General features: G+C 35.7%; 1 protein-coding gene and 1 long non-coding RNA gene across 5 annotated transcripts in view; one reads left to right on the top strand and one right to left on the bottom strand.

The window, feature by feature from the left end:
• The window catches only part of hdac9b (histone deacetylase 9b), a 91,208-nt gene that overhangs the window by 34,375 nt on the left and 41,027 nt on the right, over nucleotides 1-15,806 (bottom strand). The window contains exon 1 of one of the 3 annotated variants that reach the window (XM_022673977.2): nucleotides 4,222-4,404. The exons of the other annotated variants lie outside the window; for them this stretch is intronic. Coding sequence (XP_022529698.2) covers nucleotides 4,222-4,327 — 106 coding nt within the window. The 5' untranslated portion in view covers nucleotides 4,328-4,404. Of the gene's footprint in view, nucleotides 1-4,221; nucleotides 4,405-15,806 lie in introns of those variants that run through there. 3 annotated transcript variants of the gene reach the window in all.
• On the top strand, nucleotides 10,057-15,693 carry LOC125802375 (uncharacterized). 2 transcript variants are annotated; one of them, XR_007439436.1, is made up of 4 exons: nucleotides 10,057-10,151; nucleotides 14,577-14,648; nucleotides 14,720-14,953; nucleotides 15,070-15,693. It is a non-coding gene; the product is annotated as an uncharacterized LOC125802375 (long non-coding RNA). The 2 variants fall into 2 exon arrangements; XR_007439435.1 differs by lacking the exon at nucleotides 10,057-10,151 and having other exon boundaries at nucleotides 14,381-14,648.

Here is a 15,806-nt window from a genome sequence, read left to right as displayed (position 1 = left end):
ATTTTAATGCTTTTTCAAGCCAACTTCAAGTTTGTTCACAGACTTTTACTTTCTAGTATTAATGTTGATGTTTAATTACATAAAATGAATTTATTTAAACTTTAGAAACTATCAGATTAACAGTGGTTAGATTTCTGTCATTTTACATGTAGGAACTGCACAAAACAGACTGAGTAATTAAGAGATCAGACACAGAGGGTTCTGGTAAACAGTGTTCTGGGGAACAGCAGTGGGTCTGGATCACATGAGTGTGTGTGAGTGGAGCTGCAGTGTGTGTATGGCTGGTTATATTGGGAGCGTGTGGAGATGGAATGATAAACTCAACGCTGCCGCGCCTAATCTTAGCATGCTAATGCCATAAGCTGAAAATAACAGGGCTAAGAATAGCTGACCCACACTGTTAGCAGCACTGCTGTGCTGCTGTGCTGCTGTGCGCTAGCGGCTGCTGTTCAACAACAGGGGGGGTGGGGTCTACGGCCCTACTGCCCCGGATCAGTGGACCCAGTTCTGCTACAGGTATCCGGACGTGCCTGCTCTCTGCTCTTCTCTCCAGGTTGCCTCTGGAGACAGCAGGCTGCATCCACTCAGAACCTGCATGAGTTTAAACACAGGTTGCATAACCGTCCAAAATGTTGTGTAACAGAGGCACACCGAAACCGAGGTTCTACACGCTCTCAGAACAAAGCTGGAGGATTTACTGCACTGATACAGAGAAAAAAGAACAGTACCAAAAAGGAGAAAAGTAAATAAATCTGTAAATAAATGCTGTATTATATAATGCACTTATTATAAACCATGCTGTTCAATATCCTAATATCTATGTAAAGCTCAATGAATAAAGATCGTAAATAGTTTAAACTCCTCCAAGGTTGCTCAGAACTTGGGGGCTTGGCTGCTCTCATTTTTCCTATGATGACGAGAAGCTCACTGTACCTTACTCTACTGCCTCGCTCTACTACCTCGTTCTTCCTCACTCAACCCTCAATCTGTCCCACTCTACCTTACTCTACTACCTCAATTTACCATTGTTCTACCTCACTCTATCCACCTGTCTCACTCTTTGCCTTGATGTACCTCAGTCTACCTAATGCTACATCATTTTGACTAGCTTTACATCGCGCTAAATAACTGTCTCCAGCCTCGCTATATAACATCAGCACAGTCTTCAGTAGTAGTAAATGTCCAAAAACTGAAATGTTTTAATAAAGTAAAAGCAAAAACATTGCAAACAAACAAATAAACAAATAGTTAAACAAAATGCCACTACAGCTGTTTTAAGGTTCAGGTGCAGAATTAGCTTTATCTTTATCTTTATCTTTATCTCTATATAAAATAGAGTAGGTGCAGGTTCAGATTTATAGATTAAGGTTAAGTTTTGGGTCAGAAGCAAGTTTAGATTCAGGTTTAGCTAGGCCTATCTTTACACATTTTGGAAATTATATTGTCCCAGAAAAATATTAAAATGAATTTTAAGACCAATATCATTAGCTAAAGGTGTATTATGTGAAGGTTAACGTATAGGTTTTAGGTTGGTTTTGAATTTAAGTGTAAGTTTAGCTGTAGGTTTAGGTGTATATTTATGCTTAGGTCTTATGGTTAAGGGTTAAATTTAGGTCTAGGTTTAGGTTTAGTGCAGGTTGTGGTTTAAAATTAAGTATATGTGTAGGTTTATGTTATGGTTTAAGGTAAAATATAAGTTAAGGTTTGTGTTTAGGGTTAGGTGCTGGTTTAGGTTCTGGTTTAGGGTTAAGTAAAGATCTAGGTTTATGTTTAGGGTAAGGTGCTGGTTTAGGTTATGGTTGAGGGTTAAGTCAAGATCTAGTTTAATGTTTAGGGTTAGCTGCTGGTTTAGGTTATGGTTCAGGGTTAAGTAAAGATCTAGATTTATGTTTAGGGTTAGCTGCTGGTTTAGGTTCTGGTTGAGGGTTAAATCACGATCTAGTTTAATGTTTAGGGTTAGGTGCTGGTTTAGGTTCTGGTTTAGGGTTAAGTCACAATCTAGTTTAATGTTTAGGGTTAGGTGCTGGTTTAGGTTATGGTTCAGGGTTAAGTAAAGATCTAGATTTATGTTTAGGGTTAGCTGCTGGTTTAGGTTCTGGTTGAGGGTTAAGTCACGATCTAGTTTAATGTTTAGGGTTAGGTGCTGGTTTAGGTTATGGTTCAGGGTTAAGTAAAGATCTAGGTTAATGTTTAGGGTAAAGTATAGGTATATGTTTAGGTGCTGCAGTGATGTGTACAGAAACAGGCCGATGCTGCTGAAAGGAGAATGCCTGACTGAAGTAAAGTTATAAATAAATAAACAGGGCTGTTGTGACTAAGCCTTTTGTAAACTCGACCTCTCGCGCTCTGAAAGGGAAGTGGGGTTTTATTCTGGATTTCCCAGAACTCTGCGCTCCAGTGAGCCAGTGTCACTGTGGTGAACACACACATGCACGCACGTCACCAACAGCCGGCCAAAATCACACAATACAGCTGCGGCTGGCAGGTCCAACAGGTCCGGCTCCAAAATAGACCTGTTTACTGTCTGAGCAGAACCAGAGGGATGTCAATGTCATTCTGCTTCCCGTCTAAAGAGTGAGGGGCTTCACATCACTTCCTGCCCTTATATCATAACAACACCACAATAACACTGTGACAACACTCATAAACAATACCACAGCAACAATACTACCACACCACAACAACTCCTCAATAATACTACCACACACCTCAAAAATACACCCACAGCACAACACCCCCTCAATAATACTATCACAACAACTCAACAATACTACCATAACAACACCTCCTCAATAATACTATCACAACACCTCAAAAACACTACCACACCACAGCACCTCCTGAATAATACTATCACAACAACTCAACAATACTACCATAACAACACCCCTTCAATAATACTATTACAACACCTCAACAATACTACCACACCACAATACATCTTCAATAGTACTACCACACCACTTCAACAATACTACTATAACAACACATTCGCAATAATACTATCACAACACCAGAACAATACTACCATAACAACACCTCCTGAATAATACAACCACAACACCTCAACAATACTACCACACCAAAACATCCCCTCAACAATACTTCCACACCACACCTCCATAATAATACTACCAACACAATACTACCACACAACACCGCCTCAATAATACTACCAAACAATACTACCACACCACACCACCCCCTCAATAAGACTACCATAACATCAGAACAATACTACCATAACAATAACAAGACAACACCACCACATTACAACAACCCACAACAATACCACAACACTGCAAGAACACATTAACACCACAACTTCACTTACACCTGAACCCACAGGGTCGATACTAATCATGATTATTGACTTGATTATTTTATAAACAGACATAACTTTGATAACTCTTCACAATACGGGTACAACAACTAAGAGTACTTACAACATTAGGTTAGCTAAGTAAGTAAACAGTGTTAAAGGCATTGGTAATGTCTAAACTAGCTAATTATTAACTAAAGCATGTTCAGATGTTATAGAACATTATTAAACATTACTCACTTAAATTTAAACCACATCTACCCTTACTGTAACTGTAAAGTGTTCACGTTACTAACACTACTAGCCGTTAGAACTTAATAATTATTACTTAAGGTTAAATGCCTCTGTTCATTATTATTTACAACATTTTCCACATCCACGCTGTTGATTTGTTTATGCTTTTTTTCCTTTTATGTTTTGTATTTTGTTTATGTACGTTAGTATGTTTATTTGTGTTTATGTAGTTAGCTAGGTTAGCTAAAGCACTTAGCTAGTATTGCCACTGAGCAAACTAGCTGACCTAGGTTAACTAACGTTACCTAACCTAAATAACTAACGTTAACTACATTAATAAACTTAACTTCCCTTGATTAATAATTAGTTGAGACATTATGTATCTATTTAACAATATTTATTAATGTCATGAACACCGTTACGTGTTAAGTTATTAAGTGTTACCCACGTTTTTACTGTTATAGCAAAGAAAAACATCAGTTTACGAGGCTAAACTTGATTGCTCGGTTTCTAACTATCCGTTCCACCTTAAATGGTGCTGCAGTTACGTTCTGGTGCTTAAGGTGGAATGGAGAGTTAAAAACCGAGTCGATTCTCGCCCAAGTTTAAGTCTGTTTTCCGAGTGTGTGGAAGAGAGCCGGGCTCGGAGGGAGAACCGGGGGTACCTGAGTTGTTGACGTTGTGCATGCCGCCGTCGGTGCGAGTGTTCCCGGGCAGTGTTTGTTTGCCGATGCCGTCCGCCGAGAAACCCTCGTAGATAGTCTGCAGCATTTAGTCCAGCCGGAGGCTCGAGCTTCTGCTGCCCGCAGTACTGCTGCCTTCCTCTCTCTAACTAACACTGCCCCCTCTCTCTCTCTTTCTCTCCCACCCTCCCTCTCTCTCTCTCTCTCTCTCTCTCACTCTCTCAGAGAGTGTTTGTGTACGTCTCACCCCTCCCCTCCTCTATCTCTCTCTCTATCTCTCTCTCTCTCTCAGACTATGCAGAAACACATAAGGAATCATATTGTAGTAACCAAACATTTCTCGCTCTTCCTTTCTTGGGGTTCTCCAGATGAGTGCCAGTTCTATCATAACGTTTTTGCTGGTATTTGCAACGACTAACCTTGAGGATACTTTCAAAGCTTCTGATTTTTTTTCAGTTTCAGAAGATTGGTTGACCTTTATTTCTTAACCATCTATGGAAACAAACCATTTTTTTAAATATAATGTCACAAGCCAATTCAATTAAATTTGGTTAAGCATTCTACTTGAAGGTGACTGGGACACAATACCAGTAATTGATAAGATAAATATAATGTTATGCCACCATGTTTCAAACTTAAATTAAATACCTAAGATCAAATAATTGTACAAATATATATACATTACAATGTTTTTTATTTGTTGCCTCAGGAAAATATTATGCACACTCCGGTGCACTCTTCCAACAGGACAGTGCTCGTCCACATGCTGCTGCCATCTCAAGGGCTTGCATTGTTGAAGAAACTAGAAGATGTTTTGCCATAATCAGCTGCATCGCCAGATTGAAAATGTTTGGGATGCTACTGAAAGCTCTATTAACAGTCCTACACCCCTACTGCAAAATCTGTAGGAACTGTGTGAGAAAATTGTAGCTGAATTGCATGGATTTTCACAGCACTCTATTAGGAACCGCTACACCTCTCTATGTGTTGAGATGTGTGGCATGTTTCTGTATGTGTAGCTCAATAAATATTGCCTATATCAGTCTAAATCATGTATTGGTTACTTGTATCTTCTTTCTAAATAGCATTACAATCTCATACTTTCTTCTGGGTGCAGCTATTTTTTCTTTTGATAAATTCAGTGTATATATTCTTTCTCTCTTCTCTTTTCATTTCTCTCTCTCTCTCGCTCTCTCGCTCTCTGTGGCCCACAGGTGACAGAAATAGAACAATGGCCGCGGCGGCTATAAATAGGTCAGGCTCAGCGAGGGGATTGGAGCAGCAGTGATGCGTTTAAAAATACCCCACCAACCCACCAAACACAGCTGCGGCCCTCACACCCTGCCAACAGGCATGTCTCTCTCTCTCTCTCTCTCTCTCTCTCTTTTTCTCGCTCTCTCTCTTTCCCTCTCTCTCCCCTCAGGTCTTCATAAAAAAGACACTCTGTGTTTTCTGCAGATATAAGTACAGTCTGTCTGCTGGGCCTGACACTCAGTGCAGCACCGCCGAGACTCTGAGGAACCCTGAGAGAACGCTGAAGCTCTGCTATATACACACACACAGTGCTGGTGCTATTATCAGCCATAACATTACGCACACTGTAGCTGTAATATCTCAGACTTTGAGGCAGGATGCAAATGCAAGTTGGTTTTAACTGGAGCAATAGAAACATCAAACAAAGTGACAATTACTAAGACAATAAAGTAAACAAAAAATGATTAGCTAGAAAAAAGGGACTAACAAATCAGAAGTCAGAAACAAACAAAACATGACTGTGGGTCAAAAAAGCAAAACAGAGAACAAAGGAAAACATGAGGTAAATACACAGACAAAGAACACTTGGGGAGGATAACGAGAGGGCTGGGTTACAAATGAGACACAGGTGGAGCCACTAATGACAAAGCAAGGTTTGGGTGAAGACAAGAAAGAAACAAAACCGAGCCATGTGCCATAAGAGCATAACTGATAAAAAAAGCAAGACAGGAGCAAGAAGGACCAAGAAAGGAATAAAACAAGACAGGTCTGAGGTGTGACATTAGCAAACTATTGTCATTTTACAATGACATTCTAACAGTAAAGTACTGTTTCAATCAAATACATGAGAGTGAGAGTTTACTAATTTCCTAATTAAATAAATGCAAGTATCATTGAAAGATGGAAGATCAACCGTTTAGTATATATTGTGTTATTTTCGTAAAAATACAGCTCATCCCTTAAAAATAAAGTTTCTGTTTTTTTCTATATTTCAATGTTTCTTAATATTTTACAAAAAAAATACATCTTTCCTTCTGGTTCCTAGTATATTTTATATTTTATAAATATATTATATATTATAAATTCTTGCATAATGGGCATGCCCCAACCCTCATTAACCATTAGTGTATAGTCTTCCCCACCAGAGTTACCTTTCCTTGGTGTTCAGTTTGGTATATTTTATATAATTGCTGACTGCCTGGACACTGTGTTATAGGCTTTATGAGCAAGTTAGCAATTTGTATTCCATTTATGTACTCATAATGATAAATATTACAATAAATTCACAGTATAGATGCCTGGAAAATCAATCAATATGATTTTAAACACCCTTAAATGGATTCTACCATTTACTGTTACCTCTCATCTGCCTGCATCACTCATACTATTGCTTGTGTCTTATTATTTATTTATTACTGTAGCACAAACTAAGCCATGGCAATACATGTAAGTAGCCGCTAACTAGGTTTCTTAAATACACTTTATTGCCTTCAGTAAATCACGCACTTGAAGATTTACATTGTTTGCTGAATGTAACATATGCACCTTTTTTTAAGGTGGAAAGGAAATATGTTTAAAGGTGGAAGGGGATGTGTGAACAATGAACTAAAAGCTTAATACTGTTTTAGTGAGGAATTAAATGTTTATTTGAGTGGCTCTACACTAACCTGAAATGTTTATGCTGTAAATCAGTACAATGTTAAAATTCAGTTTTTTTTTTGTAGAATATAAATTTAATTTTCAGGCCAAGAAAACTGCTGACAGGTTTAATTTTTGGGCAGCCTATGTCTTGAATGTGTCAGGTATTGACATACAAGTTGTGTACGATAGCAATGAATGGGGACCATTCCACTGAATGGGTTTTCTTGTTGTAATTCCAAATTAAACTTTTTTTTCCCCTACTTTGAATCTAAACACATATATTGAACTATTCAAAACATGTACTGGTCATCTTAGGCAGCTTTACTTCATTTTTACATGGTTTCTAAACTGATGGTAATTTTTTTTCTCCATCCTGTTACCAAAACTCATGTGAAAAGCATGTTTAAAAGCAACCACTAATTTCTTTGATTTTCTCTCAAAAAAGATTTTTCAACGAAAAAAATGATTGACTGCATGTTCAAAAAATTTATATTTATGACGAAAATCATTCCTGTTACTGGAACTCACTCCTATTACTTTTTATGTTTTGAGTAACAGGAATTAAAGGAATAGGAATGAGTTTTTAGTATAGAATTAGCAAAAACATGTAAACAAACAAAAAAAAAAGCTAAATGGTGGCTGTGCTAATAGCATGAGAACACTGAACACATTCTAGTGATTGTCCCAAAATTTGTATTTTAAAAATAAAGAAATAAGGTTAAAGAATTAATTTAGGTAACAGGAGTCAGTGTTGAGATTGACATCCTTAGTTATAGTTACAATAAGATCAAACATACAGAAAAACTAATGAGGGAACTTAATTTTGGTCTTCCCAAGATCTTCAGAAGAACTAGCTGATGTCACTTCCTGTTGTAGATGTAACTTGTATAATGTTCCCGATGTTTCAGATGGAGTAATGTGTTACAGTAACAGGACTGAGTAAAAAACCCAGGGACACAACTAAAATGTGTGTTTTAGCTTACATTTTATGGATTTATTATGAAAAAATGTTTAAACCATAGATGGGATTTGGACTCACACGACAATGCAAAAAAAATACATCTCTGAACGATTTTAATAATTATATTTCATTATAAAGTTTATAAGTAAGAGAGTGGGGACAGGTAACACATGCTATTTTTTTAGTGTCCTAAGTATTTTTATTAATGTTTTAATTACATTACTTCTTACTTTTGCAATTAGGTCAATGTAGAAGACATTATGATTAATGATAAAATGTATTTTAAAGTTATTTTGTGTGCACATTTATACATGTAATTTCCTGGGGAAAGAAATGGCACCGATTCCGTGGATAAGCATTGTGTGTGTTTGTGCAGGATTGAGTAGTGGAATGTGCTAAATTATCTGGTGTAATGGATTTATAGTTAACATGCTAGAGACATTAGTTACAGTGAGCAAGCAGGACACTGTAAGAACTGTAAAACTTCAGTTCACTGAAACAGAGCCTGAGCTTTACTGGTTTAACTTTATACCCTAGAAAAAACCTGACCCGCAGTCATTGTATAATTTGCACCCTGAGCAGAACTGTTGCCAGTAAATTACTGTTTTTCTCAGGGGACTACATTCTAACAGTGCAGGTATAGTAAACATTTTAATAATACAAATCTAAGACTTTAACAATAATAAAATGCCAAAGGGGTGCCAGAAATAAATGTAGAAGAATTTAATTCCTATATTTCTTGACAAACTAATATTTCAGAAAATCGAATCATAGCAGTTTTACACAAACAAAGAATTGGTCGTAAACTAAAAATAGAGTACAGTGCAATTGGGGCTTTAAAAGCTCAATGCCTACAGTTTCCCCATACCTACAGTAGCATTTCCAATACCTAAAAGCAAGTAATGAACATAGCTGAAAATAGCTACTCTTTTAGTGAAAATAGCATATGAATTTTTTTAGCCAGAATATGTTTTATATTTTAGATTCTTCAAAGTTGCACATCTTGCTTAAATTAAATCTTTATGAGTTAGTCATCACCTGCAATGGCTTTCAGTTAAAACAAAACTGTAATTCTTAAAAAAAAAAAACATTTTCTTTCAAATGAGCGCTGAGTGTTAATCTACACAGATTTCTCTCCTGAAAAGAGAACAGTAAATTAATCAGTGTTCAGCAACACTATTAGTGCTAAATGAATACAGAAAGTGTAAAATTTTACATTACCAGTGTTGGTTTAATTTGGGTGAGTAAAGTCCCAGATAGCCAGCGACTTTGGCCCGGAGTCGTTTCTAAGTCGGCACTGCTGGTTTAGAGTCGCAAGCAGAAAAATACTTCTGGCCCACAGCTGGCCCAGTGTCACTTTCTGAGTGTTCTACATCAGTGTCACTGAGCAGTCGTTTTGGTGCTGGTGAACGACTGTCGCACCTAACCTGCTGATTCTCTGAACACAGGTGTGTACTGGCTCAAATACGGCAGACGACCCTGTACCAGCACTGCACTAACAAAGTGGAAAACTGACTGTTCCCTACTGTTAGCACTTTTCTACCAAAGCTGACTTGTATATTTTCTTTTTATTTACAGTTATAGATGACTCCTGTCAGTAAGAATACTTACTCCCGCTGTTATGCTGCTCCTCACACACACACACGCACGCATGCACGCACACAAACACACACACACACACACACACACACACACACACACACACACAGCCTGTTATAGTACACACACACACACACACACACACACACACACACACACACAGAGCCTGTTATAGTACACACACACCCACACACAGAGCCTGTTATAGTACTGCTACACGCACACACACGCACACACACGATCAGCATCCCTAGACCCCAAAACCAACCGTCGCGCACACCCCAAACGTGTGATCACGTTTAGAGTGTAAATGAATCTAGATGATATTTACCTTGGTGCCCCTGCGCATCAGCCCAGTTCAACCCGTGCGGTTTCTCGTAGCACTTGGCGCGCGGATTCTTCAAACATTACAACGTTCCTCAACTGTCAGCTATCCTGAAACCTTTGAAGTTTGTAGGTAGGTAGCAAACCTAACTAAGTATTACGTACCTTTTTTGAAATATAATTTATTTTGACTTAATAAATATTTTGGCCGTCAAATATGATTTATAACCCTATCTGTGTTGCCTCTTCAGTTAGCTAAGCTAGCTAACTTAGCAGCATATCAAGGTGATATTATCTGAAGCTAAATTATCTCAGAATGTAGCATTAAACACATTTCATGTTAATGTAAATGTTAATGTAGCTATAACAGTTACTAACAGACAACCAAAAAGTATGTTTTTACTTGAAATTCAAATTGTTAACTAGTGTACAAGGCCAGAACAGAAGTACTGTTTCGGTATTTAAGTTATCTAAGCTATAAACAGTTAGCTAGCTAGGATAGAAACCAGCCAGTTTGCTAGCGTTAGCTTAAATGCTTTTACAAACATACATACTGTAAAAGCATTTAGGCTTGCTAGTTAACCAATTTGGTAGTTAGCTAGCGAATTGGTCTTTACTAGCTAACCTAAATGCTTCCACAGAACTTTTGTTTAGATGTTGTACATTAGCTAGCTAGTCAGCTAGGTTAACTTAGTGGTTGTGTGTCTCTACAAGTCACTGTGTAATGTTTGTTTTAGCTAGCTTTTTAGTTAAATAAAATGGTGCTGTGTCTGTGAGTTAATATAAAAAAATCTTTATTTGTATTGTTTATTCCAGAGTTCAGTAATACGTTCCTGCACACTCTGCTACTTCGTTAAAAGTGTATGTTATTAACTTAGCTAGCACATTTTTATATAAACACACTCACTACTACCAAATAAGCTTTAGTCAACATTTCTCTAATTTGTAAAATCACACTAGAAGTTGTTTGTGTGTGCAGTATATTAGTGTATACTAGAGACAAAAATGTTTTACTTGAAAAAGTTTAAAATTAAATTACACACACACAGTTATCCTGTTAGACACAACAGGAGAATTTAACAACATTAAGTAAAATAGTGGAGCTTTTCAGAGCAATTAAATTATTCATGTTTTATATTGGCAAAAAAAGGAAATAGGAAAATCATAGATACATTTTATTATTGTCAGTAAATTAATATGTTTTAATGTTGCTGCCCCTACTTTCGCTTCTGCTGGTGCCCAATTTTCCAAGTACTTATTTCAAGAATGTGATGCTGAATTTAAAATGGTCATGTCATACAAAAGAAAAAACATAACAGCATTATATTTGTAAATATGACTGCAATAAACATATTTAACATTAAACTATTACTGTACTTTGATTCTATTAGTTGATAGTTGTATCTATAGAAACAAGCGTAAAATTAAATATGTGTAGAGAAGGTATAACTTGCTTTTAGAGCCTACTCAGAAAATATAAATAAGAAAAACTATACTGGTGGGTGTGTAATGCTCTCAGGGAGTAAGATATAAATTTACTGAGGAGGAGACATCAATGAATTATTAAATTATCTTTATTTTAATTGTCTTTATATTATTTTAATCTTTATAATCAACACATTTTCCTTATAATTAATGTAGATGTATTTATATATTTAAGTATTACAGTATGGAGGACCAAAAATGACATACGTATAAATAAATAAATAAATAAATAAATAAATGCACATATAAATGTAGAAATAAATAAATGTTGAAATAAATAAATGAATAAATAAATAAATGTTGAAATAAATAAATACATATATAAATACACATAGAAATGAATAAATAAATAAATATATAAAAAATAAATACACGCATGAATAATTGTATAGGTAAATAAATAAATTAATAAATACATTTCTATTTTTTTATATTTATTTTTATTTATTCATTTATATGTGCATTTATTTATTTTTTCATTTATTTATTCATTCATTTATTTCAACATTTCTACATTTATTTATTGATTTATTGCCACATTTATTAATTAATTTATTTCTGTATTTCTGCATTTGTATGATAGTTAGGTAGGCGGTCCTATCCTCGCTCTAAAGCAGGATTGGTTTTTGAGCTGCAAAAGTTTTGGTTCTACTGCTTGTCACTACCCGATCTGTACCCCCTGCCCGATTTGTTCCGCGCATGCGCACGCATGCGCATTGCAAACTGAGCAGGGGCACAGATCAGGTAGGCAATGCCAAGTTGTGGTTCCGCTCACACTGTCGCAAACAGCTTGTAAAACGCGGTTTCAAAATGAAGGACTTACGTTTTTACAGAGCTCTGAAAGAGTACATTTTAAGTGGAACATTTACTCCACCATGCAACAAAAAAATGCGCAAGGAAATGCGGTGTGTGTCTGAAAACTTCATAGCAAAAGGTAAGTTAAAATCATATCATATTTTAGAAAGGTTTGCGTTAGCTGAGGAAGCGAAGTGTCCCGTTATGTGAACTAGTTAGTATAGCTAGGTTAACTATGCTAGCTAATTTAGCTCGGAGTATTTTATTATATCAATAAGTAATTAAATATGAAACGTGTTTTTTTTTTCAGCAGACAACCGATTGTTTTACACTGGACCAAATAAAACGTATATGAGACTAGTTGTTTGTACTGAGGAGGAAAAAAGGTCTGTTTTGATGGAGTGCCATAACTCCGGCACCGGCAACCACAACGGTGTATGAGGCACGAGAGACAGGGTGATTGCTGGATACTTCTGGCCTACCCTAATGAAAGATGTAACTGAGTGGGTATGTTGTGAAGTTATAACACAATTTCTTATTTATTTCCAGAGCGTAAAACTGCAACACAGTACATATAAATGTTTTATTTAGTATAAATATTACAGTATTATTCATACAAGGCTGAATTTGGTTTGATATTCGCAGCTCCTGATTCGTTTGGTTGTATGTACACTACCTTCCATCACTTACTTTCTCCAGTTTTACTTTAACGTGCTGTTCTAGTGTAATTCATTCATTTACTAAGTAGAAAATATCTTAACTAGAGAATTAGCCTCATACTTTAAGAGAAAACCTGGCATTAGCCTGGCCAGAGCTAATTGTATACTGTATAATATTTATTTTAATTATTGAATATATAATTAACAATTTAATATATAATGAAAAAAATATTTAATAAAATTATATTTTAAAAACCTTTGTGAGCCATACTGCACAAAAAATGAATAAAAAGCTAATGTTCCAATGTGATTTCAAATAATGTTTTCATCTTGGGCCTGACCAAATACACATGATATGAAATTGAAGTCTCCTATGTTAAGGAAAACCTAGAATTAGCCTGGCCCGAGCTGATTTTATACTGTAAAATGAATTAGCAACATGACATACGAGCCATAATGCACCAAAAATTGAATATTAAGCTGACGTTCCAGTATGATTTTGAAGGACTTTTTCATTTTGGACCAGAACAAATAAACATGAGATGAAGAGTTCTAGTATTCACAAAATCGCACAGGAATCACTGGCTTTATATTCATTAATTTTTGTGCATTATAGCTTGTATGCCATGTTGCCAGTTCGTTTTAAAGTATAAAGTATTTCAGGTTCTTCTTAAAGTAGAAGACTAAAACTCATTATATCATGTGTATTTGGCATGGCCCAAGATTAAATATCCTTCAAAATCGTACTGGACCATCAGCTTATATTAAATTTTTGCTGCATTATGGCTGTGTATGCTATGTTGCTAATTCATTTTACAGTATAAAATCAGCTCGGGCCAGGCTAATTCTAGGTTTTCCTTAAAATAGGAGACTAGAATTTCATATCATTTATCAGTATCAGTATTTGGTCTGGCCCAAGATGAAAAAATTCTTAAAATCACACTGGATTTTTTTTTTGAGCGCAACGGCTTTTAAAATATTATTGTATTTTTTAAATTATATATAAAATTTATTAATTTAATATTCAGTAATTAAAATACATATTTTACAGTTAACAGTTAGCTCTGGCCAGGCTAATGCCAGGTTTTCCCTTAAGGTAGGAGGCTAATTCTCTATTTAAGATGTTTTCTACTTAGGAAATGAATGAATTACACTAGAACAGAAAATAAGTGGAAGGTCGTGTATATAAAATTGCATTTTATAACATAATGTATATTTACATAGTTAATAAACAGATGTACTGCTTTTCTTCATTATAGCTCCTTCAGTGTTGATATGTGAGGTGTTAAATATAATATGCGGAACAGTTTGTGAACGCTCCCTTTAGTTCACGGTGGTTCAGTGAAGCGGCAGCTGCGAATATCAAACCAACTTCAGCCTCATATTATTTATTCAGTAGAAACAAAAGAAATCTTTCATAGATAGTTACCAAGATTCTGATTTTGTATAAAAATAGTGTAACAAAAACAAAGTAATGTAACGACAAATATTATTGTGCACGAAATTATATAGCACACCCCTTGTTCTAATATGTATTTATGATATGCATTTTATTTTACTTTTTGTACATGTTTAGACACTGTCCCAACTTAATTCTTCTTTTTTTTGTTTTTTTTTAGGTGAAGTGTTGTCGCCGCTGCCAACTAAATGACCCCATGAAGACGGGGACACCAGTGTTACATTCTATTAAGGTATTCCAAATTCTGTTTTGTTTAATAGAGAAAATAAATGTTTTGAAAGGTAATGGAAAATATGTGTTTAGGTGAAGGCTGCATGGGAGGTGATTGGCCTGGATTTAATTGGCCCACTGCGAGAAACTGGTCAAAAAAACAAGTATGTGTTGACCATGACTGATTTATATACAAAGTGGGTTGTTGCTGAGCCACTGCAAAATAAGACTGCAACTGAAGTGTCAGCAGCCATCATAAAGACACTCTACTTGTTCGGCATGGTCAAGAAAATTATTACTGACCAAGGGAGAGAGTTCGTTAATGAGGTAAAAGTCTAGTATAATGTGAATTCTTAACATTGATATTTATCTTAATTAGCACACATGTTTTTCTGACATTCTGCTATGCACACTGTATTTCCTTTTTGATGATTTGCACACAGCTGAATGAAAACATCTTTGCAACTCTGAAAATCAAACATGCTGTCTCAAGTGCCTACCACCCTCAGACAAATGGGCAGGTAATTTTCAACATAATTTTATTTGACATTTCCCTGTAATGTTAAAAAAAATTAGGAAATGTTTTAATTGTTGTTGTTTTTTATATATATATAGGATGAGCGAACAAATCAAAATGTCAAACGTGTATTGCGGAAGTATGTAAATGAAAGCCATAATGATTGGGACATCCATTTACCTGCAGTTGTGTATGGTATTAACACTGCTAAGCAAGTGGGTATTCATTATACATTCATTATGGTCGATATATAATGTAATCGATATATAATGTTTTATTTCTGATAACTTAATTTGTTTTTAACCAGTCTTCAACCAGGCACACCCCGTATTTCTTATTCTTCCATCGGCACCCTCATTTGCCAGAGGTTATGAACGCCTGTCCCATGGGAGAAGACTTTAAAATTGCTGACCCAGAAGATGATCTTGACACCCGAGTAAATGAAATGAAAATTTTAAATGAGAAGGTTAGGTCCAAATTCATGTAGTCTGACCACAGAAGTTTTTTTTAATTCAATGGCATGTAGTAAAGTGTAATTTTTTTTTTTTTTCAGGTGCTTAGCAACATTGAAAATGCGCAGAAAAGACAACAAAAGTCTTACAGGAACCGTAAGAGAAAGCTAATGAGCACAATCAGTCCTGGCGATGAGGTCTTGATTTCTCA

The sequence above is a fragment of the Astyanax mexicanus genome, chromosome 6 (assembly GCF_023375975.1).
Source record: "Astyanax mexicanus isolate ESR-SI-001 chromosome 6, AstMex3_surface, whole genome shotgun sequence".
In the NCBI taxonomy this organism is placed as follows: Eukaryota; Metazoa; Chordata; class Actinopteri; order Characiformes; family Acestrorhamphidae; genus Astyanax; species Astyanax mexicanus.
The sequence above is the reverse complement of the archived record's forward strand: the minus strand, read 5'-3'. Positions and strand labels throughout refer to the sequence as shown.